The sequence below is a fragment of the Manacus candei genome, unplaced genomic scaffold, assembly GCF_025592945.1.
Source record: "Manacus candei isolate 608988 ecotype Guabito, Panama unplaced genomic scaffold, ASM2559294v1 h1tg000128l, whole genome shotgun sequence".
In the NCBI taxonomy this organism is placed as follows: domain Eukaryota; kingdom Metazoa; phylum Chordata; class Aves; order Passeriformes; family Pipridae; genus Manacus; species Manacus candei.
Genome location: NW_026138176.1, coordinates 145,359 through 172,580, shown reverse-complemented (window position 1 = coordinate 172,580; position 27,222 = coordinate 145,359). Strand labels below are relative to the sequence as shown.

The 27,222-nt window shown below is 65.7% G+C and overlaps 1 protein-coding gene across 1 annotated transcript; it reads left to right on the top strand.

Annotated features, from left to right (window-relative positions):
- Window positions 1-532: 532 nt before the first annotated feature.
- Window positions 533-27,222, top strand: KIRREL1 (kirre like nephrin family adhesion molecule 1). Its single transcript, XM_051771134.1, has 16 exons — window positions 533-766; window positions 17,379-17,528; window positions 18,178-18,327; window positions 19,177-19,334; window positions 19,414-19,564; window positions 20,324-20,429; window positions 20,842-20,993; window positions 21,074-21,198; window positions 21,286-21,412; window positions 21,661-21,761; window positions 21,871-22,069; window positions 22,757-22,864; window positions 22,976-23,115; window positions 23,539-23,616; window positions 24,399-26,416; window positions 26,464-27,222. The coding sequence occupies exons 1-15, from the start codon at window positions 706-708 to the stop codon at window positions 24,888-24,890; spliced, it is 2,298 nt and encodes a 765-aa protein (XP_051627094.1). The 5' UTR covers window positions 533-705; the 3' UTR covers window positions 24,891-26,416; window positions 26,464-27,222.

The following is a 27,222-nucleotide window of genomic DNA, read 5'->3' as shown; positions in this document are numbered from 1 at the left end:
CCAAAGCCAAGCCCTGGCAGTGCAGAGCTGGAGGATCTCACACGGGCACACACACACGACACGCGTCAACACGCGTGTGGAGACGGGCACACATGACACACGGATGGGCACACACACCCCAACACACATGTGGACACCCCAACACACATGTCTGCAGCCCCACACACACGTGTGCACACACCAACACGCATGTGCACACCCCAACACGCTTGTGCACACCCCAACACGTATGTCCACACCCCAACACACACACACACACGTGCACACACCCACCACACACGCACGCCCGCACAACCCCACGCATGACACGTCCCCTCCCTCCCTCCCCTCCCTCCCCCCCGCACACGCAGAGCCCTCCCTCACCCCCTTCCCCTCCCTCCCTCCCTCCCCCCGCACACGCAGAGCCCTCCCTCACCCCCCACCCTTCTCACCCCCTTCCCCTCCCTCACCCCCCTCCCCTCCCTCCCTCCCTCCCTCCCTCCCGTCCCGCCCCCCTCCCGCCCCTCCCCTCCCGCGGCGCTCTCGGGGCTCGGCTCGGAGCGGAGCCGGCGGAGCTCGTGGCCCTTCCCGGCCCCTGCCCGGCCCCGGCCCGGCCCGGGCCATGCTTTAGCCGTGCCGGTGCCGGTACCGGGGCGAGGGGCCGAGCGGGGCGGCGACCACCCCCCGCGGGCCCTGCCCGGAGCGCGGCCGGCACGGGACGGGAGCATGCGGAGCCTCCTCCTCCTCCTCCTCTGCCTGCTGACTCTCGCCGGGACCCGCGGGCAAGGTGGGCACCGGGCACCGGGCACCGGGCACCGGGGAGGGGGCGCGGAGCGTCGGGGAGGGAGCGGGGATGGGGCGGCGGGTTCCGGAGCGCCGGGCACCGCCGGGCACCGCCGGGCATCGCGCACCGGGGAGCGGGCACCGGGTGCTGGGGACCGGGGATCGAGGGTCGGGGAGCGGGGATCGAGGGTCGGGGACCGGGGATCGGGGACCGGGGACCGGGCGGCGGCAACGCGGGGCCGCCCGGAGCGCGATTCCCAACTCCTCGGGCAGCGCTCCAGCCCAGCTCGGCTCGGTCCCGCCCGGCCCCGCCGGGATGAGCGCGGATCCGGCCGGGAGCGGATCCCGGGAGCCGGAGGGATCGGCCCCAAGAGCAGGAGGGATCAGACCCGGGGAGACGGAGGGATCGGATCCCGGGAACCGGAGGAATCAATCCCGGGAACCGGAGGGCTCAGACCCCGGGAACCGGAGGGATCGGATCCCGGGAGCCGGAGGGATCGGCCCCAAGAGCTGGAGTGATCAGACCCGGGGAGCTGGAGGGATCGTTCCCCGGGAACCGGAGGGATCAGACCCCGGGAACCGGAGGGATCAGACCCCCGGAACCGGCGGATCGCTCCTCTGGGGGCGATCCCGGGGGGTTTGGGGTCCCCTTCCCCCCGTTAGTGCCACCCCGGAGGGGCTCCCGCCCGGCCGCGCTGCCCCCGGGGCTGCTCCTCGTGGTCCCCCCTCCCGGCCCGGGGGGTCCCGATGGGATCGGGGCCGGTTCTCTCCCCCCCCCCCCCGGGGCCGGTCTGTTCCCCCGGGTCTGTCCTGTCGGATACTCCGCTCTGGGGTCAAGGTTTTATCTCCCCCCCCGGCTCCGATCCGGATCTCGGGCCCCCCATCCCGGTCCCGCGGGGTTCCCAGGCCGCAGAGTCGGGGGGTTGGGGGTCCGGGGGGGACACCCCGGGATCGGAGGGTGCCCGGCAGCGGGGCCTCGGCCCTGGGCACCCACCGTGGGGGGCGAGGGCGATGGGGGGACCCGGCCTGGCCATGGCGGGAAGCGAGGAGGGGGCTGCTGTCCGTCCGTCCGTCCGTCCGTCCATCTGCGGGGAGTGGAAGGGACATCTCCGGGGTGGGGGGGGGACAACCGGGACCCCCGGCTCTCGGAAGAGGCACCGTGGGGAGCGCGGGCCCCCTTTTTCCCCCCCACATTCCCCCCCCCAAGGGCTCCCAGCCGGAAAGAGGGGGAAGGAGGGGGGGGCACAACCCGATGCCCCCCTTCCCACGTCCCTGCGCGACCCCCCCGGTGCCCTCCCGGGGCAACTGAGGCGCCGGGAATGGCTCTGCCAAGGTCACGAGGAGGGAGAGGAGCGGGGGGGGGGGTCCGGCCCCGCTGTCCCCCCTCCTCCCCAGGGCCTTCCGTGCCCCCCCCGCAGCAGTTTGCGGGGTCCGAGCCGGGCACTGCCCCGCGCCCGCCCGGGCGGCCCCTGCGCGGCCTCCGGGCTCCTTCCCGAGCTGCAAAAATCCAATCTAATTTTTAATTAAGGGGGCGGCGTTGCTAAGATGCCAAGAGGAAGGCGGGAGGGGGGGGGGGGGAAGAAAAAAAACCCATAAAAAAAAAATCGAGTCGGCTCGGGGGGTTAAAAAGGAGCGTGCAAAGCCTCTTAGGGGCCGGGGGGGCAGGGCTTGGACCCCCCCCTCTCCCCGCGCTGGGCTGGGGGAAGCGCCGGGGGCTCCTCTGCCCTCCCGGGAACAAAAGCTGCCGCTCTCCCGCCCCGGTGCCATGTGGATCCCGGCGGCCGGAGGGGCCCCGGCGCTTCCCTGGATCCGCCCGGATGGATCCCTCGGGATGAGGAGGGGGGGGGGGTCGCACCCCTGGGTGACAAACCGGTGACCCCCCCGGTCCCTCCCACCCTCCAAGTTTCTCCGTGGCCTCCAAACCGAGGTGCCGGGGGGGTTCCCGCCGCTGTGGGAGGGGGGCAAAATTTGGGGTTCCTTCCCCCTGGAAGGTGTTGGGGGGTGACTTTTGGGTTCCTTCTCCGTCGAGCCGGGGCCGTGCTGGTGGGTCTGGAGGGGGGGTGGTTGGTTGGTGCCATTCATGTCCTTGCACACAAAGATGTTGAATGGGTTTCATCACTCTTCATTTCTCACTAAATAATTTTCTGTATCTTATCTAAATGAAACCCATTATTCTTCCCCCCGTTTCAATCACTCGCCGTGATTGCGCCTCAAATTGAAATATTTATTCATTTTCTGGGCGATTCTTTTTCTCTCTGTGCTGGTTTTTGGTGTTGTTTTTATTTTTTATCCCCCCCCCCCCCCACTTTCTTTTCCCAAAGCTGCAAAAACTGAAGCAGCAGAGGAGAGGTGGGGGCCGATGGGGACTCGTCCCGGGGGGGGGTCAGGGGGGGTTTGTGCCAGTCCCCTGAGGCTCCTGGGCCACCCCAGCGTGGCTCTGAGACCCGGCAAACTCGCTGCACGTCCCGTGGGAGCTGGGGTGGTGTGGGGGACGAGGTGGCACCGGTGTGGGAGACGAGGTGGCACCGGTGTGGGAGACGAGGTGGCACCGGGGGGTTCGAGGTCAGGGCTGGTCCCTGTGCTGGTGATGTCTGAGGGAGGGCTGGGATGGGGCTGGGATGGAGCTGGGATGGGGCTGGGATAGAGCGGGGATGGAGCTGGGATGGGGCTGGAATGGGGCTGGGATGGGGCTGGGATGGGGCTGGGATGGGGCTGGGATGGAGGGATGTGGCTCCTTGACCCCGAATTTCCTGCTGGAGCAGGAGGGATGGAGCTGGGATGGATCTGGGATAGAGCTGAGATGGGGCTGGAATGGGGCTGGGATGGATCTGGGATGGGGTTGGGATGGATCTGGGATGGAGGGATGTGGCCCCATGACCCCAAATTTCCTGCTGGGGTGGGAGGGACGGGGCTGGAGCAGGAGGGCTGGATCTGGGATGGGGCTGGGCTGGATCTGGGCTGGATCTGGGATGGAGGGATGTGGCCCCATGACCCCAAATTTCCTGCTGGGGTGGGAGGGACGGGGCTGGAGCAGGAGGGCTGGATCTGGGATGGGGCTGGGCTGGATCTGGGCTGGATCTGGGAGGGAGGGATGTGGCCCCGTGACCCCAGACCCGGCGCTGGCACGGGAGGGACGGTGCCAGGGCACGAGGCCACCCTGGCTGGCCCCGGGCCAGGCTGTTGATGCTCTCAGTGACTCCCGGAGGGGGAAGGAGGCGAAGGAAGGTCCTGCTGGTCTCAGCAGAGCCCAAGAGATGCCGGGAATGGCAGCGGGCACCTGCCCAGCCTCCCGCCGGCACCATCCGGGCTCCCCACGGGGCCAGTTTGGGGTGCCAGGAGGGGGTTTGGGGTGCCTGGACGGGGTTTGGGATGCCTGGATGGGGTTTGGGATGCCAGGACAGGGTTTGGGGTGCCAGGACAGGATTTGGGATGCCAGGATGGGGTCTGGGATGCCTGGATGGGATTTGGGATACCAGGATGGGGTTTGGGGTGCCTGGACGGGGTTTGGGGTGCCTGGATGGGGTTTGGGGTGCCTGGACGGGGTTTGGGGTGCCTGGACGGGGTTTGGGATGCCTGGATGGGATCTGGGATGCCAGGAGGGGGTCTGGGATGCCAGGATGGGGTCTGGGATGCCCGTGGGCTGCTGCAGGGTAAGAAGAGCCCCTGGGGGCTCAGGGAGGGAGGACAGCAGCCCTCAACCCCTCCCCAGGCCCGGGGGCTGTGCTGGAGCCAGGGGTGGTTTGGGGTCGTGCTCTGCCCGGGGGGGGTTCGGGGACCTTTGGCCGTGTCGGTGGCCCCGGAATTTTCCCGATCCAGGGGGGCTCCCCGGGCTCCCTGCGGGCTCTTGCCCGGGATGACCCCGCGGTGCACGTGGAGCCCTCGCTCTGGAGCTGCTCTCTGGGGTGAATTGATCCATCCCTGCCTCTGTTTTGACTCCATCTCTGGCTCCGGCCTGACCTCACCGTGTCCGTGGCGGCTTTTCCCTCTTCCCTGTGCCTTTCCCTGTTCCCTGTGCCTTTCCCTCTTCCCTGTCCTTTTCCCTGTTCCCTGTGCCTTTCCCTCTTCCCTGTGTTTTTCCCTGTGCCTTTCCCTCTTCCCTGTGCCTTTCCCTCTTCCCTGTGCCTTTCCCTGTTCCCTGTGCCTTTCCCTGTCCCCTGTGCTTTTCCCTGTTCCCTGTGCCAGCCACCCCCGTGTCCCCCCCCCCAGCAGGAACCCCACAGCCCCCAGGACCCCCAAAACCCCTGGGTGGGAGGGGCAGAGCCGTGACAGGTCCCTGCAGCCCCGGAGTCACCCTTGGAGAAACCATTTTGGCGACCGGAACCGGCGCTCGTGGCTTCAAGGGGGGATTTTCCGATGCTTTTCCCTCCTCCAGGGTGGGTTCCATCCCTTTCCCACCCTCCAGTTTTCCGTGGGGGAGCGAGGGACACGTGGCAGCCCCCTCCCAGGAGCTGGGGCCGGGGTCCAGGAGCTTTTTGGGGCCGGCAGGAAGGGCCCTGCCACGGCAGCCACGGGGCCGTGCCGGGACTTGCCCGGGCATCCTGTGCCAGGGCTGAATCACCCCCGGGGTGCCAGGGCCTGTTTCTCCGTCAGGGAGCCCCCAGAAGCTTCTCCCTGTTCCCTGCAGGGCCTGGAGCCATCCAGGCACCTCTGGCATCCCAAACACCCCCAGGTGACACCAGGGAGGTGACCCCGGGGGTCGTGGGGCATCTCTCTCCCACCTCCCAGAGCCCAGTGGCACTGGTTGTATCCCCATCCTTTCACTCAGGACTGGTTTAATCCCAGCTTTCCAGCTTTCCTCCTGGCCTAGATCCTACCTGGATCCTGCTGCCCGGCTCGCCGGGGTGCAAACCCATCCCGGGGATCCACGGCGTCCGTGGGTCCATCCCGGGGCCGTCCCTGCATCCCGGGGCCCCCCTGCCGCGTGGGCGACGCCGGGATTAGAGCTAACTCCCCATAAAGATTCCCCTAATTGCTCGCCTTACCTCAGGTTTTATCATCAAAGCATCCGTTATTCCCTCTCTAGCCTCCTTTTCTTTTTATTATCTCTTAATTAATCACTCCAGCTTTCACACTTAGCAGATAATTACAGTCTCCTGGGCACGAGGCTCATTTTCATAACCTCCTGCTCCCAGCCAGGAGCGGGCACGGGCGCGGGAGGAGGAGGAGGAGGAGGAGGAGGAGGAGGCGAGTGGGAGACACGGAGGGACCGTCCCGGCGCTGCCAGGGGCGGCCACGGGCACTTCCCTCGGCCCTCACCCTCTGCAGGGGCGAGTGGGCAGCGCTGGGAACCAGCCCAGGGGGTGAGGAGCCCCCCGGGGATCAGCCCAGGGGGTGAAGAGCCCCCCAGGATCATCCCACGGGGTGAGGAGCCCCCCAGTACCAGCCCAGGGGGTAAGGAGCCCCCCAGTACCAGCCTAAGGGGCAAGGAGCCCCCCAGGATCAGCCTATGGGGTGAGGAGCCCCCCAGGACCAGCCCAAGGGGTTGAGGAGCCCCCAGGACCAGCCCAGGGGGTGAGGAGCCCCCCAGTATCAGCCCAGGAGCAAGGAGCCCCCCAGGACCAGCCTATGGGGTGAGAAGCCCCCCAGGACCAGCCCAGGGGGCAAGGAGCCCCCAGGACCAGTTCATGGGGTTGAGGAGCCCCCCAGGACCAGCCCACATGGAGGATGATCCAAGAGGAGCCCCCCAGTACCAGTTCATGGGTTGAGGAGCCCCCCAGGACCAGCCCAGGGGGTGAAGAGCCCCCCAGGACCAGCCTATGGGGTGAGGAGCCCCCCAGGATCAGCCCAGGAGCAAGGAGCCCCCCAGGACCAGCCTATGGGGTGAGAAGCCCCCCAGTACCAGCCCAGGGGTGAGGAGCCCCCCAGTACCAGCCCAAGGGGTTGAGGAGCCCCCCAGGACCAGCCCAAGGGGTTGAGGAGCCCCCCAGGACCAGCCCACACGGAGGATGCTCCGAGAGGAGCCCCCCAGGACCAGCCCACATGGAGGATGATCCAAGAGGAGCCCCCCAGTACCAGCCCAAGGGGTTGAGGAGCCCCCCAGGACCAGCCCACACGGAGGATGCTCCGAGAGGCCCCCCTGGGTACCAACCCACGGGGAGGATGCCCGGGGAGAAGCCCCCCAGTCCCAGCCCAGGGGTGGGCGAGGAGCCCCCCTGGCACCCTCCGGGGCACAAGAACCCCCCCAGGAGTGAAGAAGCCCCCCCAGGAGTGAAGAAGCCCCCCCAGGCCCCGGCCCCCCCAGGGGGAGGCACGACCAGGAGCCAAAAGAGCGTTTTGGGGGGAAAAAAAAAATAAAAAAAGGGATGGTCTGGGAAAAAAAAACAACAACAAAAAAAAAAAAGCCGTGATCCGGATTGCAGGCTGGAGTTCTCCGGGGTGCATCCAGCGGGGCCGGGAGCTGGGAAAGCAGCTCCTTTTCCACCAACCCCCCCCTCCTTCCTCCTCCTCCTCCTCCTCCTCCTCCTCCTCCTCCCGGCGCAGTCGGTGACGCCAGGCCCCGGTGCCGCGCGAGGGGATGGAGGGATGGCAGGGAAGGAGGGATTTAAGGAGCGAAACCCGCTTGGGGAAGGGAAGGGAAGGCGCAGGGAAGGGAAAAAAAAGAAGGGGAGAGAGAGAGAGAGAGAGAGATTGAGAGAGGGAGAGAGAGGGAGAGAGAGGGAGAGAGGGAGAGAGAGGGAGAGAGAGGGAGAGAGAGGGAGAGAGAGGCCTTTTTCTGCAAGGGCTGGGACATAAAGGGCTGCCAGCGCTGCCATGGCAACGGGCGGATTATGATCCAAATGGAAATCAAAATAAGGGGGGGGGGGGGCTGGAGGAGAGGGAGAGGAGAAGCGAAAGAGTGGAGTAAAGGAGGAGGGGAGGGGAAAAAACAACTTTTATTTCCAATCGGAGAGCGGGTTGTGCGCGCCTTGGAGGGGTTGCCATGGGAACGGCGAGGGGGGGGGAAAGAGGGAACGGGGAAGGGTTTGTGGGTGTGCGAGGGGGGGGGGGGATGAAGGACCCCCCTCCCGGGCACGTGGGTGTGCAAAGGGGGGGTGAAGGACCCCCCTCCCGGGCACGTGGGTGTGCAAAGGGGGGGTGAAGGACCCCCCTCCCGGGCACGTGGGTGTGCAAAGGGGGGGAGAGGCAGAGGAGCGGGAGGGAGGAAGGATGAGGCCTCATCCTTGGGGGGTCTCCCCGGGGAAAACGCGGCGGGGTTGGGGGGCACGCGGGTTGCCCCCCATGCCCGGGGGGCTCACAGGTTGTGTGTACCCCCCCCGTGCCCGGGGGCGGGACACCCATCCCGTCCCTCCCGGCAGGGCAGGGGAGCAGCGCGGGGCTGGGAATGGGAACATCCCGGCCTCGGGAACATCCCGGCCTTGGGAATATCCCGGGGTCGGGAACGGCCCGGGGAGCCGCTTCCAGGACCCTTCTCGCTTCCTCCCTTTCCCCGTTTTTGATGGGGTTTAATTAATATATATATATAAATATATTTTTAAAAGCCCTTCCAAGTGGATTCGAGTTAAATTTCCAGTGGAAAAGGGGGATTTCCCGCCCGCCGCCGCTGCCAGACGGGGTTTGGGGCGGGCAAAGCTCCGTCGTGTGGCCCCGGGGGGGGCCGGGGGGGCTCGTGATGGGCTGGGGGGGCTCGTGATGGGCCGGGGGGGCTCAGGGAGGCTCAGGGAGGGGGTGGGAGAAGCTCCCCTGGGAAACTGAGGCACGGAGCGCTTCGCTTTCCCCACCGACACGGGCGATCCCGGGCTCTCCCGCTGCCCCCGATCCCCCCAAAAAATTTGGGGAGCGCCCAGAACAAGTCCCCAAAATCGAACACCCGCCCCCCCCGGCCCCTGGCGGGGAACGGAGGGTTAAAAGCTCTGCGTTTTCTTTCTCTCCCCTCGTCTTTCCAGAGGGAGCCTTGGCAGGAAATTCCTCAAATTCCAGGCGTGTGGGATCATTGCTGGGCTCCGACCGCAGGACGGGGAGCGGGAGAGCCGGGGCTGCTCCTCCTCAGCGGGACCCGCCGGGGAGGGAGGGCTCCGCGCCCCCAAAAACGAGGGCACCCCGCTCTGGGGGGGTCCCCCGTGAGCGCAGACCCCCCCCATTGAGAGAAGGGACCCCCCAGTCCCCGCTTTGGGGTGACCCGGCCGCTGTTCGGGATCGAACTTCCAGAGGGTGGCTTTCCAAGGAAGGGTCACCCCCAAATCCTAAATCTGCTCGGGGGGGGGGCCAAAAGGGGGTGAGGGGGGCGGCTCTCGGGGGGCTCCCACCCCCTCCCACCCCTCCAGCTCCGCGTTTGGGCGATGGCCGGGCAGGAAGGAGCCAAAATTCCTGCCGCGTTCTGCCTTGGGAAGCGGAGGGGGAAGGGAGAGCCCGGGATTGGGGGGACAACGAGGGGTCCCCCCGAGCTCGGGGTGGTCCCAGCAGCCGGAGGGGGACACCAGTTTGAAGCCCCCCCCCCCCCCTCCGAACCCGTTTCCTCCCGGATTAGGAGGGTTTATTTTTTTTTACGAAATCCTGTTTGCCAGGGGATGGAAATATGGAAACGAGCTGCCAACTCCACGGAAAGTGTGGAATTAGTGTGGAATTCGCCCTCCTCTCCTTAAAAACCCTCCTTTCCTCGGGAAGCTGAGGCTCGGGCGCTCCCTGTCCCTGCAGGGACGGCTCAGCCCAGCCCGGTATCCGCGGGGAAACCGAGGCACGGCGGGTCCATCCCGTCCCCTCTGGAAGCAGCCGGGGCCGGGGCTGCTCCTCTCCCTCATCCCCGGGCTCGCGGAAGGCTGGAATTGGAGCCTCCCTGTTTCCCCCAGCTGCTTGTCCCGGGCTTCAGGACCAATAATCCCATTATTAGGCGATGTCTCATTAAGGCATCTGTAACGAGGGCGCTCACCAGCAGCTCGGGGAGGGGGGAAGGATGCCAGAGCTCTTTCCATAGTCTTGTTTTTGGGGTTTTTTTTTTTATCCTCCCCCTCATTAACGATTTGGGATTTTTATTTTCCTTCTCCCCCCCCCCCCCCCCGCCCTTTTCCCAAAGAAAAATCTTCTCTCCCACCCCCCCTCCCCCCCCCCCACCGCGTGCAACACACAAACAAAAGTCTTAATTAGACATTGTTCCTACCAGGGATATTACACAAATTAATTAAACTCGAGCCAATAAACAGCGGCTGCTCCAGAATTCCGACAGCCCAAGGAATGAAGAGGGAATAACAAGGGGGGAGAGGCTGTGCCAGCTCCTGCCGGGGGGGGGGGCTCAGGCTGGGGGGGGGCTCTGGTTTTTTGGGGGGCTCTGGTCGATTTTGGGGGGGCTCTGGTGGGTTTTTGGGGGGGTTCCGAGCTGGGGATGTGGGATGAGGGGTTAGGATGTGCTGGGTGGGCACCCCCGGGCCGGGCAGAACCCCAGAGAGGGGGGTTATTTGGGGGGGGGGTGTGGGGGTGTGAGCGGGAGACCCCGGGAATCCCAGGCAGGAGCAACATCTGGAGCGTCCCAAACATCTGCACCCCCCAAACATCTGCAGTCCAGGCCTTTGTTTGGCAGCGTTGGGGGGGGGCAGGAGGGGGGGGAGGAGGAGCCCCCTGTGCCCCCCTCCAGCCCCCCGTGCCCCCCTCAGCCCCCCGAGCCCCCCTCAGCCCCCATTGCTCCCCACAAGCCCCCCGTGCCCCCCACAGCCCCTTGTGCCCCCCTCAGCCCCCCGTGCCCCCACCCCAGCCCCGCCGGGGCCCCGCGGAGCCCTTTTGTGTTTCTGCCTCGCTGCCCCCTTTCAGCACAAAAGGGGCCGCGATTCCACCGATTTGGGGCATCCCGGGGGCCTTCCCCGGCCCTGGGGGGGTGGGACCGGGACAAAGACCCTCCCCCAGACCCCCCCTTCCCATCACAGGGCCCTCAGACCCCTCCCCGGGGGGGAGTTTTTGGGGTCTAAGGTTCCCTCCCCCTGCCCGGACTCCCTCGGGCGTCCCTGGGGACATTCCCTGAGCTCCTTGGGGACATTCCCTGAGCTCCCTGGGGACATTCCCGGAGCTCCCACCAGTGTCCCCGGGGGGGGGTCCCACCCCCCTGTTTCGCTTCCCCCCCCCAAACCCATTGGCAGCTCATTTATTTGCTGCCAGTTTATGTTTTATTGGCACTTTCACATCTCTGAAAGTCCCATAATTATGAGGGGGGGGGATTTATGTGTTGGGAGTTCGTTTTTTTTAAATATTATTATTATTATTATTATTATTATTATTATTATTATTATTATTATTATTATTATTATTACTACTACTATTATTATTACTGGGTAGGGAATATTTCAGGCTCCTGGGGAAGCCAAACCAGAACCCAATTCCAGCCCTTCACTCCCCGGGTGTTTTATGGCCCTTCCCGGCCGGGTTTTAATTGAAAATGGGTTTGTGTCGTCCCCGCCTCGTGTGTTCTTCACCCCGACCACGACCTGGCTGCTCAGGTGGAAAATTGGGGGATGAGCTGGGAATGGGAATGGGAATGTTGGCGTCGGAGGGGGTGGACCTGACAGAAGGGGGGAGCCGGGGGGGGTCAGGGGAACAAAGTGTCAAGGAACGAGGGACAGGAGGAGGGGGAACGGCCTCAAGCTGTGCCAGGGGAGGGTCAGGTTGGACACCAGGAGGAATTTCCCCCTGGAAAGGGTGGTGAGGCCTTGGCAGGGGCTGCCCAGGGGGGTTTGGAGTGCCCAGCCCTGGAGGTGCCCAGGGCAGGACTGGCTGTGCCAAGGTGGGGATGGGTCACCCCTCCCACATTCGCGTGCCATGGAAGGGATGGAGACCCCCCCCCCCGGTGCCAGTGGGCACCAATCCCACATCCCAGTGGCACCGGGATGGAGCTCCAGAGTCCCTGTGGATCCCACGGAAGGGATGGACCCCCCTGCTCCGGGTGCCCCCCCATCCCACCTCCCCGGGGGTGGCACAGCCGAGGTGACCCCGGCCCGGGCCCGGGGAGTTGTTTTTGGGGAGGGGCAGTGCCCAGAGCGGGGTTTTGGGGGGGTGAGGAGAGGCGGCGGAGCCGGGGGAGGGGAACCAATCTCCTCCTCATTTGTTTTTATAATTTTGCCTTTTAAAAAATGAGAAAATAACTGGAGCATCCTTTCCCCGGAGAGCTTCGCTTCCACCGGCTCCGGGAGCGGGGAGAGGAGAGAGAGGGGGGGAGAGGAGCGGGGAGCGGGCCCCCCCAGCACCCCCGGGGACACCCCGGTGTCCCCAACCCCGGGGGAACCCGGACACGGCCGTGGGGAGATCCAGGGGCGGGTTTGGGGGGGCTCCTGTGCCCCCCACCCTCGGATTTCCCTCTCGGGAGGAGGGTTCGGGTTAAAACAACCCCGGTCCCGGTGGCACTTGGGGACGCTCTGAGGGGCCAAGTGACACCCCCGGGATGGAGGGGGGTGTCCAGGCTGGATGTGGCCCCATCCCGGTGCCTCCCGGGGCCCGGGCACTGGGAATTTGCCAGCCATGCGTTGGCATCATGTGATGGTGGTGAAATACTTTCCGTTGCTGCCGGGCCAGGGAGGAGCAGGGAGAGGGGCCGGGGAGGAGAGTCCGGAGGAGACGGGATGGGGATGGGATTGGGGTAGGGATGGGGCAGGGATGGGGATGGGGCAGGGATGGGGACGGGATGGGGACGGGATGGGGAGAGGGACAGGGATGGGGATGGGGAGAGGGATGGGGATGGGGACAGGGACAGGAATGGGGACAGGGATGAGGACAGAGATGAGGACAGGGACAGGGACAACAGGTCACTGAGGATGCTGGGATGGCAGGGATGGGGACAGGGATGGGGACAGCCAGTCTGTGAGGTTGCTGGCACACGGGGATGGGGACAGGGGTGGGGACAGGAATGGGGACAGGGATGAGGACAGGGATGGGGACAGGGATGGGGACAGCCAGTCTCTGGGGCTGCTGGGATGGCAGGGATGGGGACAGGGATGGGGACAGTCAGTCTCTGGGGCTGCTGGCACACGGGGATGGGGACAGGGACAACTGGCACAGTGGGGGCGTGGCCATTTCCCCCCAGATCGTGGATTCAGGCGGCAGGATTCAATTAATAAGGAATTAAAGGCTGGTAATATTTAATTAATGTCGATGCAGGAGGGATTATGGGAGAGAGGTTTTGGCCAAACGGGGTCGGTGGCTCTGCGGTGAGGAGGCCGCTGGGAGTGGGGGGGACACGGAGCCGGGACCCCCAAATGCCACCAGGATGGAACCCCGGCATCCAGCACCTCTGGGGTCACCATCCTGGTGGTCATGGAGAGACTGGAAATCCGGGATCACCATCCCAGCCTTCATGGAATGACTGGAAATCTGGGATCACCATCCCAGCCTTCATGGAATGACTGGAAATCTGGGATCACCATCCCAGCCTTCATGGAATGACTGGAAATCTGGGATCACCATCCCAGCCTTCATGGAATGACTGGAAGTCCGGGATCACCATCCCAGCCTTCATGGAATGACTGGAAATCTGGGATCACCATCCCAGCCTTCATGGAATGACTGGAAATCTGGGATCACCATCCCAGCCTCCATGGAATGACCGGCCGGGGTTGACAGGGCGGTGACCAAAGGTCGGGCTCGATGGGCTCAGAGGCCTTTTCCCAGCTTGGTGATCCCAGAATTCCATGATCCCAGGATTCCGTGATCCCAGGCCTCCTCCCGGAGCTGCTCCAGCGTTTCCATCCCTGTCAGAGCCACAAAGCCAAGGGGGAAAGAGGAGGGAATAGAATAGAAGAGGGCAGAGTGACTCCCAACGGGAGCAGGAGCTGCTCCTTCTTCCCGAGCTCCTTCCCGTGCTCCTTCCCGAGCTCCTTCCCGAGCTCCTTCCCGAGCTCCCGGCCCTGCCCCTCCCCGGGGCCGGCGCTGTCACCGCGGGGTTGGCGTGGAAAAGGAGGATCATGAATTGTTGATGGCAAGAGGGACCTTCCCGGGAAACATCAGCCCGGGAGCTGCTCTGGTGCATCCCCGCCGTGCCGGGGGGGGGGGGGGTGTTTGGGGAGGTCAGAGCATCCCAAAATTAAGGCTCCTCATCCCAACGGGTCCAATTAAGGTCCAGTTAAGGACCCTCGGGTTGTGCTGCCAACCCCGGGGCAGTACCCTCGGGGATGGACACGGGGGGGGGCTCAGCGGCCTCGTGTGTGTGTCCCCCCCTCACCCCGCAGCCCAGGCCGGGTTTTAGCGCTGAAAGCCCCGAATCGGCGGCTCCCAAAATAGCCCCTGACGGCGGCGGGAGCGGCGGGGGAGGGCGCTGGATGTGCCAGGGCTCATCACGTCTCGGCGCCGGCACATCCCGCCGGCGACACTCGGGCAGCGCCGCGGCAGCGCCCGGAGAGGGACGGGACCCCCCACCCGTCCCGGGCCTCGCTTTTCCCCCCCGGAGCCGCCGACAGCTCCACGAGGTTATTCCACGAGGTTGTTCCACGAGGTTATTTCGTGAGGTTATTCCACGAGGTTGTTCCACGAGGTTATTTCGTGAGGTTATTCCGTGAGATTATTCCACGAGGTTATTCCGTGAGGTTGTTCCGTGCGGTTGTTGCAGGGTGACGGGTGGCCCCGGGGGTGGTGGCAGCGCTGGGGACAGCGACAGCTCCGGGGACAGCGCCAGCTCCGGGGACAGCGACAGCTCCGGGGACAGCGCCAGCGCCCTGCCCTGTCTGCAGGACCCGGACCCGGCCTCATCCCGCCCTTCTCTCCCATCCTTCCGCTCCGCCGGGCAGGGCCCCAAGGAAGCCAAATCCTCTTTTCTCTCTCCCTCGGAATAAAACCAGCAGAGAGAGAGAGAGAGAGAGGGTATTTTTATTTTTTTTTTTTCCCTTCCCCTCCCTGCCTATTTTGTTGGGTTTTTTTTAATTTTTTCCCCCCGTATAAATAGAAACTTGGAAAGAGGGAAGAGGGAAAAAGAGGGGGGGGAAAGGCTTAAATTTAAAGGAGAAGAGGGAAGGGGGAGGAGGGAGAGAAAAAATAATAAAAAATTAAAAAAAAAAAAAAAAAAAAAAAAAAATAAAAAACCAAGGGGAGGAAAGAAAAAAAATCCTCCAGCGCGGAGAGAGATTTGGCTCCATCTGAAAGCTGTCAGCGCGAATAAAAAGCTTTTCTTTGAACCCGGAGTTTAATAGCGAGAGGAGAGGGAGGGGCCGCGGCTCCGGCCCCGGGGCTTAATCAGCCCCGCGCTGGATAAATACAGGGAGACAGCCCGGGAAGGGGCTGCGGAGCCGGGAGAGGGGGCACGGGGGGGCCGCGCCGAGCCACGGGAAGCCCTGCAGGGAACACGCGTGTTCCCTGGAACATGGAACATCCCGGGGGTGCAGGCGTGTTCTCTTGTACACACGTGTGTTCTCTGGAACATGGAACATCCCAGGGGTGCAGGCGTGTTCTCTTGCACATACGTGTGTTCCCTGGAACATGGAGCATCCCAGGGGTGCAGGCGTGTTCTCCTGCACACACGTGTGTTCTCTGGAACATGGAACATCCCAGGGGTGCAGGTGTGTTCTCCTGCGCACACGTGTGTTCCCTGGAACATCCCAGGGGCACAGGTGTGTTCTCCTGCACACATGTATGTTCCCTGGAACATCCCATGGGTTCCCATGTGCACACGTGTGTTCCCTGGAACATGGAACATCCCAGGGGCACAGGCGTGTTCCCATCGAGGGGAGGCACGGTGACAAGGGGGGGGACACGGTGACAAGGGGGGGCACGGTGGTGAGGGAGCAATGGTGGCAAGGGGGGGACACGGTGCCAAGGGGGACAGGATAGCAAGGGTGGCACCGTGCCAAGCAGGGCAGGGTGACGGGGGACGCAGCAACGAGGGGCGGGGGGCTGGCTCTCCTTTCCCGCTCCCCCCCCCCGCCCCGGGGACGCGGCCGTGCCCCCGGCGCGGTGTCGGGGGGGGCCCCGCGACACGAAAAGCCTTTCAGCGCTCGCCGCCAGCGCCGCTCGGCTCTGCCTCCCCCGCACCCGGCGCGGCCCCGCCAGACTAAACAGCCCCTTCGGCCCGGCAGGACGGGCACCGGGGGGGGCGCAGGGGCGGGGGGCGGCACCCGAACCCCCCCGTCCCGCTGCTTTTGGAGGGTGGGATGTGGCCCTGGAGCGCCGGCGGGTCCCGCGCTCCAAAAAACCGCTGGCGCCCACCCGGCTGGCACGGGGAAGGGGGGGGGCTTGGCACCCACCGGGGAGACCCCCGGGGCGCGGGTGGGCGGTGTTTGGGTGGCTGGGGACGCGGGCACGGGAGGGTCGCGCGCCCCGTGGGCACCGCGGGCATCCTCGCCCTCATCCCGCCCTTCCCGAGGAGATACCCGGGATCGGCAGCCGGGGGGAGCGGGGGGAGCATCCCTGGCAGTGCCGGCGGAGCGGGCGGCCCGTCGGCACCTTTATCTGCCCAAAAATACCCGCGCCGGGCCGTCCCAGCCCGGCGCTGTGCCAGCCCGGTGCCACCCCCGAGGGCTGCGGGTCCCCCCCTCCCCTCCCCGGCTCTCCCTGCTCCTCCTCCCACCTGTCTCGCCCCCCCCCTTTCCCTGCTCTGATCTTCCCTCCCACCTCCCTCTCTCCCGGCACCTTCCTCTTTGATCTCCCGCTCCGCTTTTTATTCCTTCCCCCCTTCCCTCCCCATCCCTGCTCCATCCCCCGCCTCTGGATCGCTCCTTCCCTTTATCTTCCCCCTTCCCTGGATCCCTGCTCGGTTTTCCCTCCCTCCCGGGGGGGGGCACGGGGCTGGCAGGCGTGGGCTGGGGAGGGGGGAGTGGCACCGGGTCCCCCCCGGCTGGGCTGGGGTGGGGACTGTCCCCAAATCGAGGGGTGCAGGTCCCCGGAGCACGAGGCCCCTTTGCTGCTGGGGGGCCCCATCCCGGGGATCCGGGGGTGTCCTGTCCCAGGGATCCCTGGGCACCCCATCCCAGGGATCCTGAGGTGCCACATCCTGAGGATCCTGGGGTACAGGTCCCAGGGATATGGGGATGTACCTGGGCACCCGATCCTAGGAATTCCAGGGTGCCTGATCCAGGGGTGTCCTATCCCAGAGATCCCTGGGCACCCCATCCCAGGGATCCTGAGGTGCCCTGCCCTGAGGATCCTGAGGTCCCAGAGATGCCGGGGTGCCGGGAATGCCATCCCATGCCATCCCATGCCATCCCATGCCATCCCATGCCATTCCAGGCCCACCCAGGCCAGGCAGGCAGAGCCCGTGTGGGGCCTGAGCCGCTCCGTTATCCCCCAAAGGGATTTGTTCCTCCCTCTCTCCCGCTCCAACGAGCCGTTAGAATATTCCAGAAAAAAAAAAAAAGGGGGCTTTTCGCCGGGAGAAGCGGCTCCTCCGGGGCGACGCCCCTCTCCCAGTGCCCCCCCGGGGGTCCCGCTGCCCCGGGGGCGTCACCACCACCCACGTGTCGGGCACAGCCCGTCCCTCCCTCCCTCCCTCCCTCCCTCCGTCCCCATCCCGGGGATCGATTCCCGCGGGGCCGCGTGATGGGACACAGGGATCGATCCCCGGGGCTGCTGCTGCTGCTGCCACACGGGCTCGGGGGCACCTCCGGCCTGGTTTGGGGGTCCCGCACCCCCGGCAGCCCCTCGGAAGCTCCCGGGGATGATGGAGCAGGGAATGCCGGCGTGCCCGGCGCCCCAACCCCAATCCCAACCCTTGGCACTGCCCGCAGTGGTGCAGACGCGGTTCGTGGAGGAGCCCGAGGACCAGACGGTGGTGGCGGGGCAGAGGATCGTCCTCTCCTGCGTCGTCCTCAACTACTCCGGGATCGTGCAATGGACCAAGGACGGGCTGGCCCTGGGCATGGGGCAGGGCCTCAAAGGTACCCGTGGCGGCTCCGGCAGGGCCGGGAATGTCTGGGAATGCCGGGAATGCCACCGTCAGGGGCCACGGGGGGCAGAGGGTGGCACTGCAGGGGACAGGGGTGGCACCACAGGGGGCAGAGGTTTCCCTCCACCCTGGTTCCCAGATCCCTGTGCAGCATTCCCGGCTTTGGGATGGTGCCCTGTGTCGGCTCCTTCCAGTCCCTGCGGGCACCGAGCATCCTGAGGGGAGCTGGGATCACCCTCGTGCCAGGGATCCCACGTGTGCCAGAGATCCCACGTGTGCCAGGGATCTCACAGTGCCAGGGATCCCACAGTGCCAGGGATCCCACATGTGCCAGGGATCCCATGTGTGTCAGGGATCCCACATGTGCCAGGGATCCCACAGCGCCAGGGATCCCACACGTGCCAGGGATCCCACAGCACCAGGGATCCCACACGTGCCAGGGATCCCACAGCGCCAGGGCCCCACTAACTGTCCCCATCCCCACCGGTGCCACCGGGCACCATCAAGGCCCCCCCTGGCACCGCCCAAACCACCCCCAGAGGGGCAGGAGCTGCTTCCCCCCGAACAGGGGGTTCCCTCACAGGTGGGCCCTGGAGAGTTGGGGTGTCCCCCTCCCCGTGTGACCCTCTGTGCCCCCCCAGCCTGGCCCCGGTACCGCATCGTGGGCACGGCGGACTCGGGGCAGTACAACCTGGAGATCAGCGACGCCGAGCTCTCCGATGACGCCGCCTACGAGTGCCAGGCCACCGAGGCCGCGCTGCGCTCGCGCCGGGCCAGGCTCACCGTGCTCAGTAAGGGCGCCCGTGGGTCCCCCCGGGGGCATCCTGGGTCCCCTCATTGCATCCTGGGTCCCCTCATTGCATCCCGTGTCCTCTGGGGTCATCCCCGGTCCCCTCACTGCATCCTGGGCCCCCCGGGGGCATCCCGGGTCCCCTTTCCACATCCTGGGTCCCCTCACCACATCCTGGGTCCCCTCACTGCATCCCGTGTCCCCTCATTGCACCCCGTGTCCCCCGGGGGCATCCTGGGTCCCCTCACCACACCCTGGGTCCCCTCACCACATCCTGGGTTCCCTCACTGCACCCTGTGTCCCCCACAGCCCCCCAAGTCCCCTCACCATCCCCTGTGTCCCCCACACCCTGTGTCCCCCACAGCCCCCCAAGTCCCCTCACCATCCCGTGTCCCCCACACCCCCCTGTGTCCCCCACAGCCCCCCGAGTCCCCTCACCATCCTTGTGGGTCTGTTCCCACTCTTGAATTTAGAGATTCTCCAGGTCAGGAGCGAGACTTCAGCTCTGGCTCCATGAGAGGATTAACCCTCAGCTCCCCGGGCGATCCCACCCCTGCCCCTGCTCCCCCCCCCTCCATCGGAGCACCCCCAATTTTCCAGTAGATCCCACCCCTGCCCCTGCTCCCCCTCCCTCCATCGGAGCACCCCCAATTTTCCAGCAGATCCCACCCCTGCCCCTGCTCCCCCTCCCTCCATCGGAGCACCCCCAATTTTCCAGCAGATCCCACCCCTGCCCCTGCTCCCCCTCCCTCCATCGGAGCACCCCCAATTTTCCAGCATCGCCTGGAGCGGGGTGGGATCCGTGGGCAGGAATCCCACACCCACCCGGCGTCCCCTGTGCCCTCCACAGTCCCCCCCGAGGACCCCACGATCGACGGAGCCCCCGAGATCCTGCTGCGGGCGGGGACCCCCTACAACCTGACGTGCCGGGCCCGCAGCGCCAAACCCGCCGCCACCATCGTGTGGTTCCGGGACGGGCTCCAGCAGGATGGAGCCGTCACCACCACGGTACGGGGACACTCCTGTCCCATGTCCGCCCCTCGGGGCGTCCCCAGAGCCGGCAGAGACCGTCCCATGTCCCCCCCAGGAGGTGCTGGCCGACGGCAAGAGGGAGACGACCACCAGCCTGCTGGCCATCAACCCCACCGACCTGGACATCGGCAGGGTCTTCTCCTGCCGCAGCTCCAACGAGGCCATCCCGGCCGGCAAGGAGACCTTCGTCAAGCTCAACGTCCACCGTGAGTCGGGATGGGGGCGGGGGGGGCACCAGGAGGGAGACAAAGGGGAGTTTTGGGGGGGTTTGGGCTCCGGGGGGGGACGGGGGATGTGCCCGCGGGGGATTCGCTGGGTCCCGGCTGAGGGAGGCGGGAGGAGGAGGCTGGGCTGGGAGTCAGGGTGGACAACGAGCTCCGGTGGTGGATTTGGAGCTCTGGGGATGGATGTGGAGCTCTGGGGATGGATGTGGAGCTCTGGTGGTGGACACTGACCTCCGGTGGTGGATATGGAGGTCTGGTGATGGATATGGAGCTCCAGTGGTGAACACTGACCTCCGGTGGTGAATACGGAGCTCCGGTGTTGGATATGGAGCTCTGCTGTTGAACACCGACCTCCAGTGGTGGATATGGAGCTCCGGTGTTGGATATGGAGCTCTGCTGTTGGATATGGAGCTCTGCTGTTGAACACCGACCTCCAGTGGCTGCCGCGGGAAGGCTCGGCCCCGCCGCACCGGCCTCGCCAAAGCGCCACGAGGGAGGGAGGGATGCAGAGAGGGACGGGCAGGGGTGGTGGGTACCCAGGCCAGGGACGGTGGGTATCCGTGCCAGGGGGAATCCCGGGTGCCAGGGACACTGGGGACCCACACTGGGAAGGGATTTGGGGTGCCCACCATGAGCACCCACCAGGGACGGGGGTGCTGGGTGCCCACAGGGATCACCAGCGCTTTGGGCACCTTCTGGGCCACCCTGAGCCCGTGGCAGCTCCGTCCTCCCTCCCCGCAGATCCCCCGACCGTCACCTTGTCCATCCAGCCCCAGACGGTGCAGGAGGGGGAGAGGGTCGTGTTCACCTGCCTGGCCACCGCCAACCCCGAGATCAAAGGCTACAGGTGAGAGTCCCCCCAGCCCCCGGAGGTCCTCGTGGGACCTGATGGGTCCTGGTGGGTCCTGGATCTGCCGGGAGGTGGGAAGGGGTCAAACAGGGCCCCTGAAGGTCCTCGTGGGACCTGGTGGGTCCTGGCTGTGCCAGGAGGTGGGAAGGGATCAAACAGGGCCCCTGAAGGTCCTTGTAGGATCTGGTGGGTCCTGGCTCTGCAGGGAGGTGGGAAGGGGTCAAACAGGGCCCCCGAAGGTCCTTGTGGGACCTGCTGGGTCCTGGCTGTGCCAGGAGGTGGGAAGGGATCAAACAGGGCCCCTGAAGGTCCTCATGGGACCTGGTGGGTTCTGGCTGTGCCAGGAGGTGGGAAGGGGTCAAACAGGGCCTCCGATCGTGCCCATCCTCGGCTCTGTGCCCCCCCCCAGGTGGGCCAAGGGGGGGGTGATCATCGAGGAGGCCAAGGAGAACAGGTACGACACGCAGGTGGACTACACCTTCTTCACGGAGCCCGTGTCCTGCGAGGTGCACAACGACATCGGCAGCACCAACGTCAGCACGCTGGTGGACGTGCACTGTGAGTGGGGGCAGACCCCTCCCCGCTCCCAGACACCCCCTCCCCGCTCGGCTCTGCCCCTCACTCCCTTCTCCCCCAGTCGCCCCCTCGCATCGTGGTGGACCCCAAGCCCACGGTGACCGACATCGGCTCCGACGTGACGCTGACGTGCGTGTGGTCGGGCAACCCCCCGCTGACCCTCACCTGGACCAAGAAGGAGTCCAACATGGTAGGGCCCCACGAGCTGAGCTGCTGGGGGGTGGCCCGGGGAGCCCCGTGACCCCTCCCTGATGCCCCCCTACCGCTGGCACCCCAGGTCCTGAGCAACAGCAACCAGCTGTACCTCAAGTCGGTGACGCAGGCGGACGCGGGGCAGTACGTCTGCAAAGCCATCGTGCCCCGCATCGGGGTGGGAGAGAGGGAGGTCACGCTCTTTGTCAACGGTGAGTGACCCCCACGGGACCAGGGACACCCCCCTTGTGCCCCCCCCCACACCTCCTGGGGGCTGTTGGGTCGAGCTCCCCGTGGTGGGTGGAGCAGGAACCCCCCAAAGCCGCTCCGTCACCCCCCTTCTCGGAGGGACAGAGCAAAACACCCCGAAGGTTCCCGAGCTCAGGTCGCTCCCTGAGCACCTTCCCGGGCAGGACAGGCCCCGGTGGGGGCTGTTCCCCACATTTTCCCCCCCCTGCAGGGCCCCCCATCATCTCGAGCGAGGCGGTGCAGTACGCCGTGCGCGGCGACCGCGGCAAGGTGGAGTGTTTCATCGGCAGCACCCCGCCCCCAGACCGCATCGTGAGTGCCACCAGCACCCCGGGGGCGAGGGGGGGGGGTCCCGGGGGCGCTGCTGAGCCCTCCAGGGGCTCACCCACCCATCCCTCCCCTCTGCCACCCCCTCCCCAAGGCGTGGGCGTGGAAGGAGAACATCCTGGAGGCGGGCACGCTGGAGAGGTACACGGTGGAGAGGACGAACACGGGCAGCGGGGTCCTGTCCACCCTCACCATCAACAACGTCATGGACGCCGACTTCCAGACCCGCTACAACTGCACGGCCTGGAACAGCTTCGGGCCGGGCACCGCCATCATCCAGCTGGAGGAGAGAGGTGGGAGCGCCGGGGGAAGAGCTGGGAAACCCCCAGCCCGGCCATTCCCATTCCCTGGGCCTTGATTTTTGGGGCCAGCCCTCCCTCCCGGGCCGGCTCCACCTCCTCCCCTTCCCTATCCCCACAGCCCCCTCGGGGCTGCTCCCAGGGGGTGTCCCGGTGGTCTCAGGGGACCGGGATGGGGGGTTTGGGGGATTTGGGGCTCGGAGCCGCTCCCGGGGGTGTCCCAGTGGTCTCAGGGGACCAGGATGGGGGGTTTGGGGGATTGGGAGCCCTCCATACGCACACTCATTCCCATCACACTCATTCCCATCACACTCATTCCCATCACACCCATTCCCATCACACTCATTCCCACGGGAAGGGCAGAGGTGGGAATCCCACCCAGACCCCTCCTCTCCGGGCTGTCACCTCGTCCCCAAGGTCAGGGACAGGGCGGGGGGGTCCCTTTTGTGAATGTACAGACAATAGGGGGGAAAAAAGGGGGGGCAGAGCCCGCCCAGCCCCTGCCCCGCATTCCCAGAGCGCTCCCAAGGATCCAAACCCCATCGGGATCGGGAGCTCCAGGGACTGGGAGACACCGGGACCCCCGAATCCACTGCCGGAGAGCCCCGCGAGGCCTCTGGGGTGTGGCACGGCTTTGGCGAGGCCTGGCCCCTCAGAGAACACCCCCCCTGTCTCCCACAGAGGTCCTGCCCGTGGGCATCATCGCGGGGGCCACCATCGGCGCCAGCATCCTCCTCGTCACCTTCCTCGTGGCGCTCGCCTGCTTCCTCTACCGGCGCCGCAAAGGAAGTGAGTGGGGGGTCCCGGGGGGTCCTGGGGGTCCCCAGCCACGTCAGAGGGCACCAGGGAGGTTGTGGCCCCCGGTGCCACCTCCGTGCCCGGTGCCACGTGTCCCCCCAGGCCGCAAGGACGTGACCCTGCGGAAACTGGACATCAAGGTGGAGACGGTGAACCGGGAGCCGCTGACGCTGCACTCGGACCGGGAGGAGGACACGGCCAGCGTGTCCACGGCCACCCGGGTCATGAAGGCCATCTACTCGGTGAGGGGCACCCCCCCCAGAGCCCACCCCACACCCCTGAGTGGGCTCAGTTCATCCCTCCCAGCTCGGCCTTCCCAGCTGAGGGAGCCGGCGAGAGACGCGGAGAGGGACTCGTGGCAAGAGCTTGGACAAAGGGGGAGTGGGCTCAGACTGAGGGAAAGGAGGGGTAGATGGGATTTGAGGAGGAAGTGAGGGTGGGGAGGGCATGGCACGGGTTGCCCAGAGGAGCTGTGGCTGCCCCTGGATCCCCGGGAGTGTCCAAGGCCAGGCTGGACGGGGCTTGGAGCAACCTGGGCTGGCAGGAGGTGTCCCTGCCCACGGGAGGTGTCCCTGCCCGTGGCAGGGGGTGGAACGAGGTGATCTTTAAGGTCCTCCCAGCCCAGACCGTCCCGTGACCCCTCAATTCTCCCCCCTGTCCCGCAGTCGTTCAAGGATGACGTGGACTTGAAGCAGGACCTTCGCTGCGACACCATCGACACCCGCGAGGAGTACGAGCTCAAGGTCTGCCCTGGGGGGGGCAGAAGGAGAGGGGCAGGTCCCAATTCTGCCCCAGGCTGGGAGGAGGAGGAGGGTGGCTTGGTCTGCTCAGCCTGGAGAGGAAGGGGAGACCTCGGGGGGCTGCGGCTTCCTCAGGAGGGGCAGCTCCGGTCCCTGCTCTGGTGGGATCAGGGACAGGAGCCAGGGAAGGGCTGGAGCTGTGCCAGGGCAGGGGTGGGATGGATCTCAGGAAAATTCTTCCCCCAGAGGGTGGTTGGCACTGACCAGGCTCCCCAGGGCAGTGGGCACGGCCCCAAGGCTGCCAGAGCTCCAGGAGGGTTTGGACAACGCTCTGAGGGACAGGGTGGGATCGTTGGGGTGTCTGTGCAGGGCCAGGGGTCGGATGGATGGTCCTGGTGGGTCCCTTCCAATCAGGATATTGCATGATTGATTCTATGAGATGCAGCTCCCAGGCCCTCCCACTCAGTCCCATCGAGTCCATCCACGGACTCAATCCCATCAATTCTGTCCATGGACTCAATCCCATCAGATCCATCCATGGATTCAGTCCCATCAGATCCCTCCATGGACTCAACCCCATCAGGTCCATCCATGGACTCAATGCCATCAATTCCATGGACTCAATCCCATCCAGTCCATCCATGGACTCAATCCCATCAAGTCCACTCATGGACTCAATCCCATCAAGTCCATCCACGGCCTGGGTGACCCCCTTTGAGCCCCTCCCCACCAGGACACCCCTCAACTCCCTGATTCCCACTCCCCTCAATGCTCCCCTCCAACAGGACCCCACCAACGGCTACTACAACGTCCGTGCCCACGAGGACCGCCCGTCCTCCCGCTCCGTCCTCTACGCCGACTACCGCGCGCCCGGCCCGGCGCGCTACGACGCCCGCCCTCCCTCCCGCCTCTCCCACTCCAGCGGCTACGCCCAGCTCAGCACCTACGCCCGGGGGGGCCCCGAATACGGCTCCGAGGCCCCCCCGGGCCCCGCCGGCCCCGCTCCCGGCACGGCCCCCGGCGGGGACACCGCCAGCCAACTGTCCTACGAGAACTACGCCGGCCACGCCGCCGCCTTCCCGGCCGGCCCCGGCTACGCCACCACGGCCGCCACGTACCGCCTGGGCTACGGGAACCCCCCCCCGGGCCTGGACAGGGGGCCCTACGACGCCTACGAGGCCATGGGGAAGTTCGCCAGCGCCGCCAGGTTCTCCTACACCTCCCAGCACTCGGACTACGGGCAGCGCTTCCAGCAGCGGATGCAGACGCACGTGTAGGGCCGCGGGGCCCCCAGGAATTTTTTTGGGGGGGGGGGGGGGTTGAGTGGGGGGAAGGGGGATAGTCCCACCCTGCAGGTACCTCACGACTGTCCCCTGATATTCAGGGGCTCATCCCCGACCCTCCTGCCCGGGTTTTTTCTCCCCCCCGACCCCCCCCCCCCCCCCCCCCCCCCGAGTGTCTTGGAGCTTCCACTCATTCCGTTCTTTTTTTTTTCCGGTACCTTCCTGGAGGAGGGAGAGGGTTGGGATGGGGGCAGGAAGGACCCACCCTGTGCCCCCCCCATTCCCATGCTCCCCCCCTCCCCTTCCCAGTTTTCCAGCCCCCCCCCCCCGAGCTCCACAGGGCCGGATCCTTCTCCCCAGCACCCCCCTGGAATCCCACGGGATGGAGGTCGGGGGGGCTCCGTGTCCGTGAATCCCTACGGACACACCAGGCTTGTTCCCGCCAGGAAAAGCCCCATCCCGGCCATTCCCATTCCCTGTGCCTTGATTTTTGGGGCCAGCCCTCCCTCCCGGGCCGGCTCCGCCCCCTCCCCTTCCCTATCCCCACAGCCCCCTCGGAGCCGCTCCCGGGGGTGTCCCGGTGGTCTCAGGGGGTGTTTGGGGGGATTTGGGGCTCTGAGCCGCTCCCGGGGGGTGTCCCGGTGGTCTCAGGGGACCGGGATGGGGGGTTTGGGGGATTTGGAGCCCTCCATACGCACACCCATTCCCATCACACTCGTTCCCACGGGAAGGGCAGGGATGGGAATCCCACCCAGCCCCCTCCTCTCCGGGCTGTCACCTCGTCCCCAAGGTCAGGGACAGGGCGGGGGGTCCCTTTTGTGAATGTACAGACAATAGAGGGGAAAAAAGGGGGGGCAGAGCCCGCCCAGCCCCCGGCCTGCATTCCCAGAGCGCTCCCAAGGAACGTTGGGAGCCGGGAGGATCCAAACCCCGTCGGGGTCGGGAGCTCCAGGGACTGGGAGACACCGGGACCCCCGAATTCACTGCCTGGAGCGACGTCTTCCCCCCCCCCAGGAGTGGGGGGACGAGGTGGGGGATCCTGGATGAGTTTGGAGGGAAGGCAAAGAATTCCCGGGTTATCCCAGCCCCGATTCCCAAAGTGGATTAGGATCAGGATTTAGGATTAGGTACGAAACATCCCCCCCACACACACCCTGGGGGGGGGGGTCTGTCTGTCCTGGGGATGGGGGGGACACATTTTACCACCCCCCTCCCATCCAGCCCCCCCAAATCCTGATCCCAGTGGGATGGATCCCGTGTCCCCACGGTTTGGGGGTGTCCCCGTGGTTTGGGGGTGTCCCCACGTGTTTGGGGTGCCCCGGTGACCCCCCCCCCGTGTCCCCCCAGGCTGGCAACGTGTACCTGGTGGACTATGGGGTGTGGGGGGGGGTCCCAGGGTTTGGGGGTCTCAGATTTGGGATTTCTGGATTTGGGGGTCCCCAGATTTGGGATCTCAGGGCTTGGGGGTCCCAGGGCTTGGGGGTCTCAGATTTGGGATCTCAGGGTTTGGGGGTCCCAGGGTTTGGGGGGTCTCAAATTTGGGATCTCAAGGTTTGGGGGTCCCCAGATTTGGGGGTCCCAAGGTTTGGGGGTCTCAGATTTGGGATCTCAGGGTTTGGAGGTCTCAGATTTGGGATCTCAGGGTTTGGGGGTCCCTGGATTTGGGATCTCAGGGTTTGGCATCTCAGAGTTTGGGGGTCCCAGGGTTTGGGGGTCCCCGGATTTGGGATCTCAGAGTTTGGGGGTCCCACCAGGAGCAGGTACGACACTGGGAGGGGCTGGGAAGGGTCTCCCGCCCCCCCCCCCCCTTTTCCCAGGATTTCCCCCCCTCTCCCACCCCCCCCAAAAAAGTACTGCCAGGCCAGGCCAGAAAAGCCTGGAAAGGTGCTGAGCCAGGACCATTCCCGAGGTGCCTGATCGACCCCCCCCATCCCAACAACCCCCCCCCCCCCCGGCTCTGAGGGTGGGGGTCCCTCTCCAGGTGCTGCCCCCCCACACCAATAGCAATATCCCACGGGAAGGGGGGATCCCTCCCCACCCACCCCCCCAAACTTCCCCCCCCAGGCACCGGGAAAGCTTTAAATTCCAAAATTCCCAAAATTCCAACCCCTTCCGGGGGGGGGGAGGGGCTGAAAACGGGGGGGCCCCCTCCCCCAGCACGGGCTGGTTCAGACCCTCTCCCCCCTCCCCAATTTCTCTGACCTCCCCCCCCTCCCCAACCTTCCCATTTTTTTTTTTACGTTCCGTTTTTACTTTTTTTTGGTTTCGTTTTGTTTTTTAAATATTCTGTACTATATTTTTAGTCTTAAACACGATATATTATATA

What these genes read in the sequence shown, in the direction of transcription:
- KIRREL1 (XM_051771134.1), top strand. Translation starts at nt 706, where the DNA reads ATGCGGAGCCTCCTCCTCCTCCTCCTCTGCCTGCTGACTCTCGCCGGG. An exon ending in CGCCGGGACCCGCGGGCAAG is followed by an intron (nt 767 to 17,378) that starts GTGGGCACCGGG and finishes CACTGCCCGCAG; the next exon opens with TGGTGCAGACGCGGTTCGTG. An exon ending in CTACCGGCGCCGCAAAGGAA is followed by an intron (nt 22,865 to 22,975) that starts GTGAGTGGGGGG and finishes GTGTCCCCCCAG; the next exon opens with GCCGCAAGGACGTGACCCTG.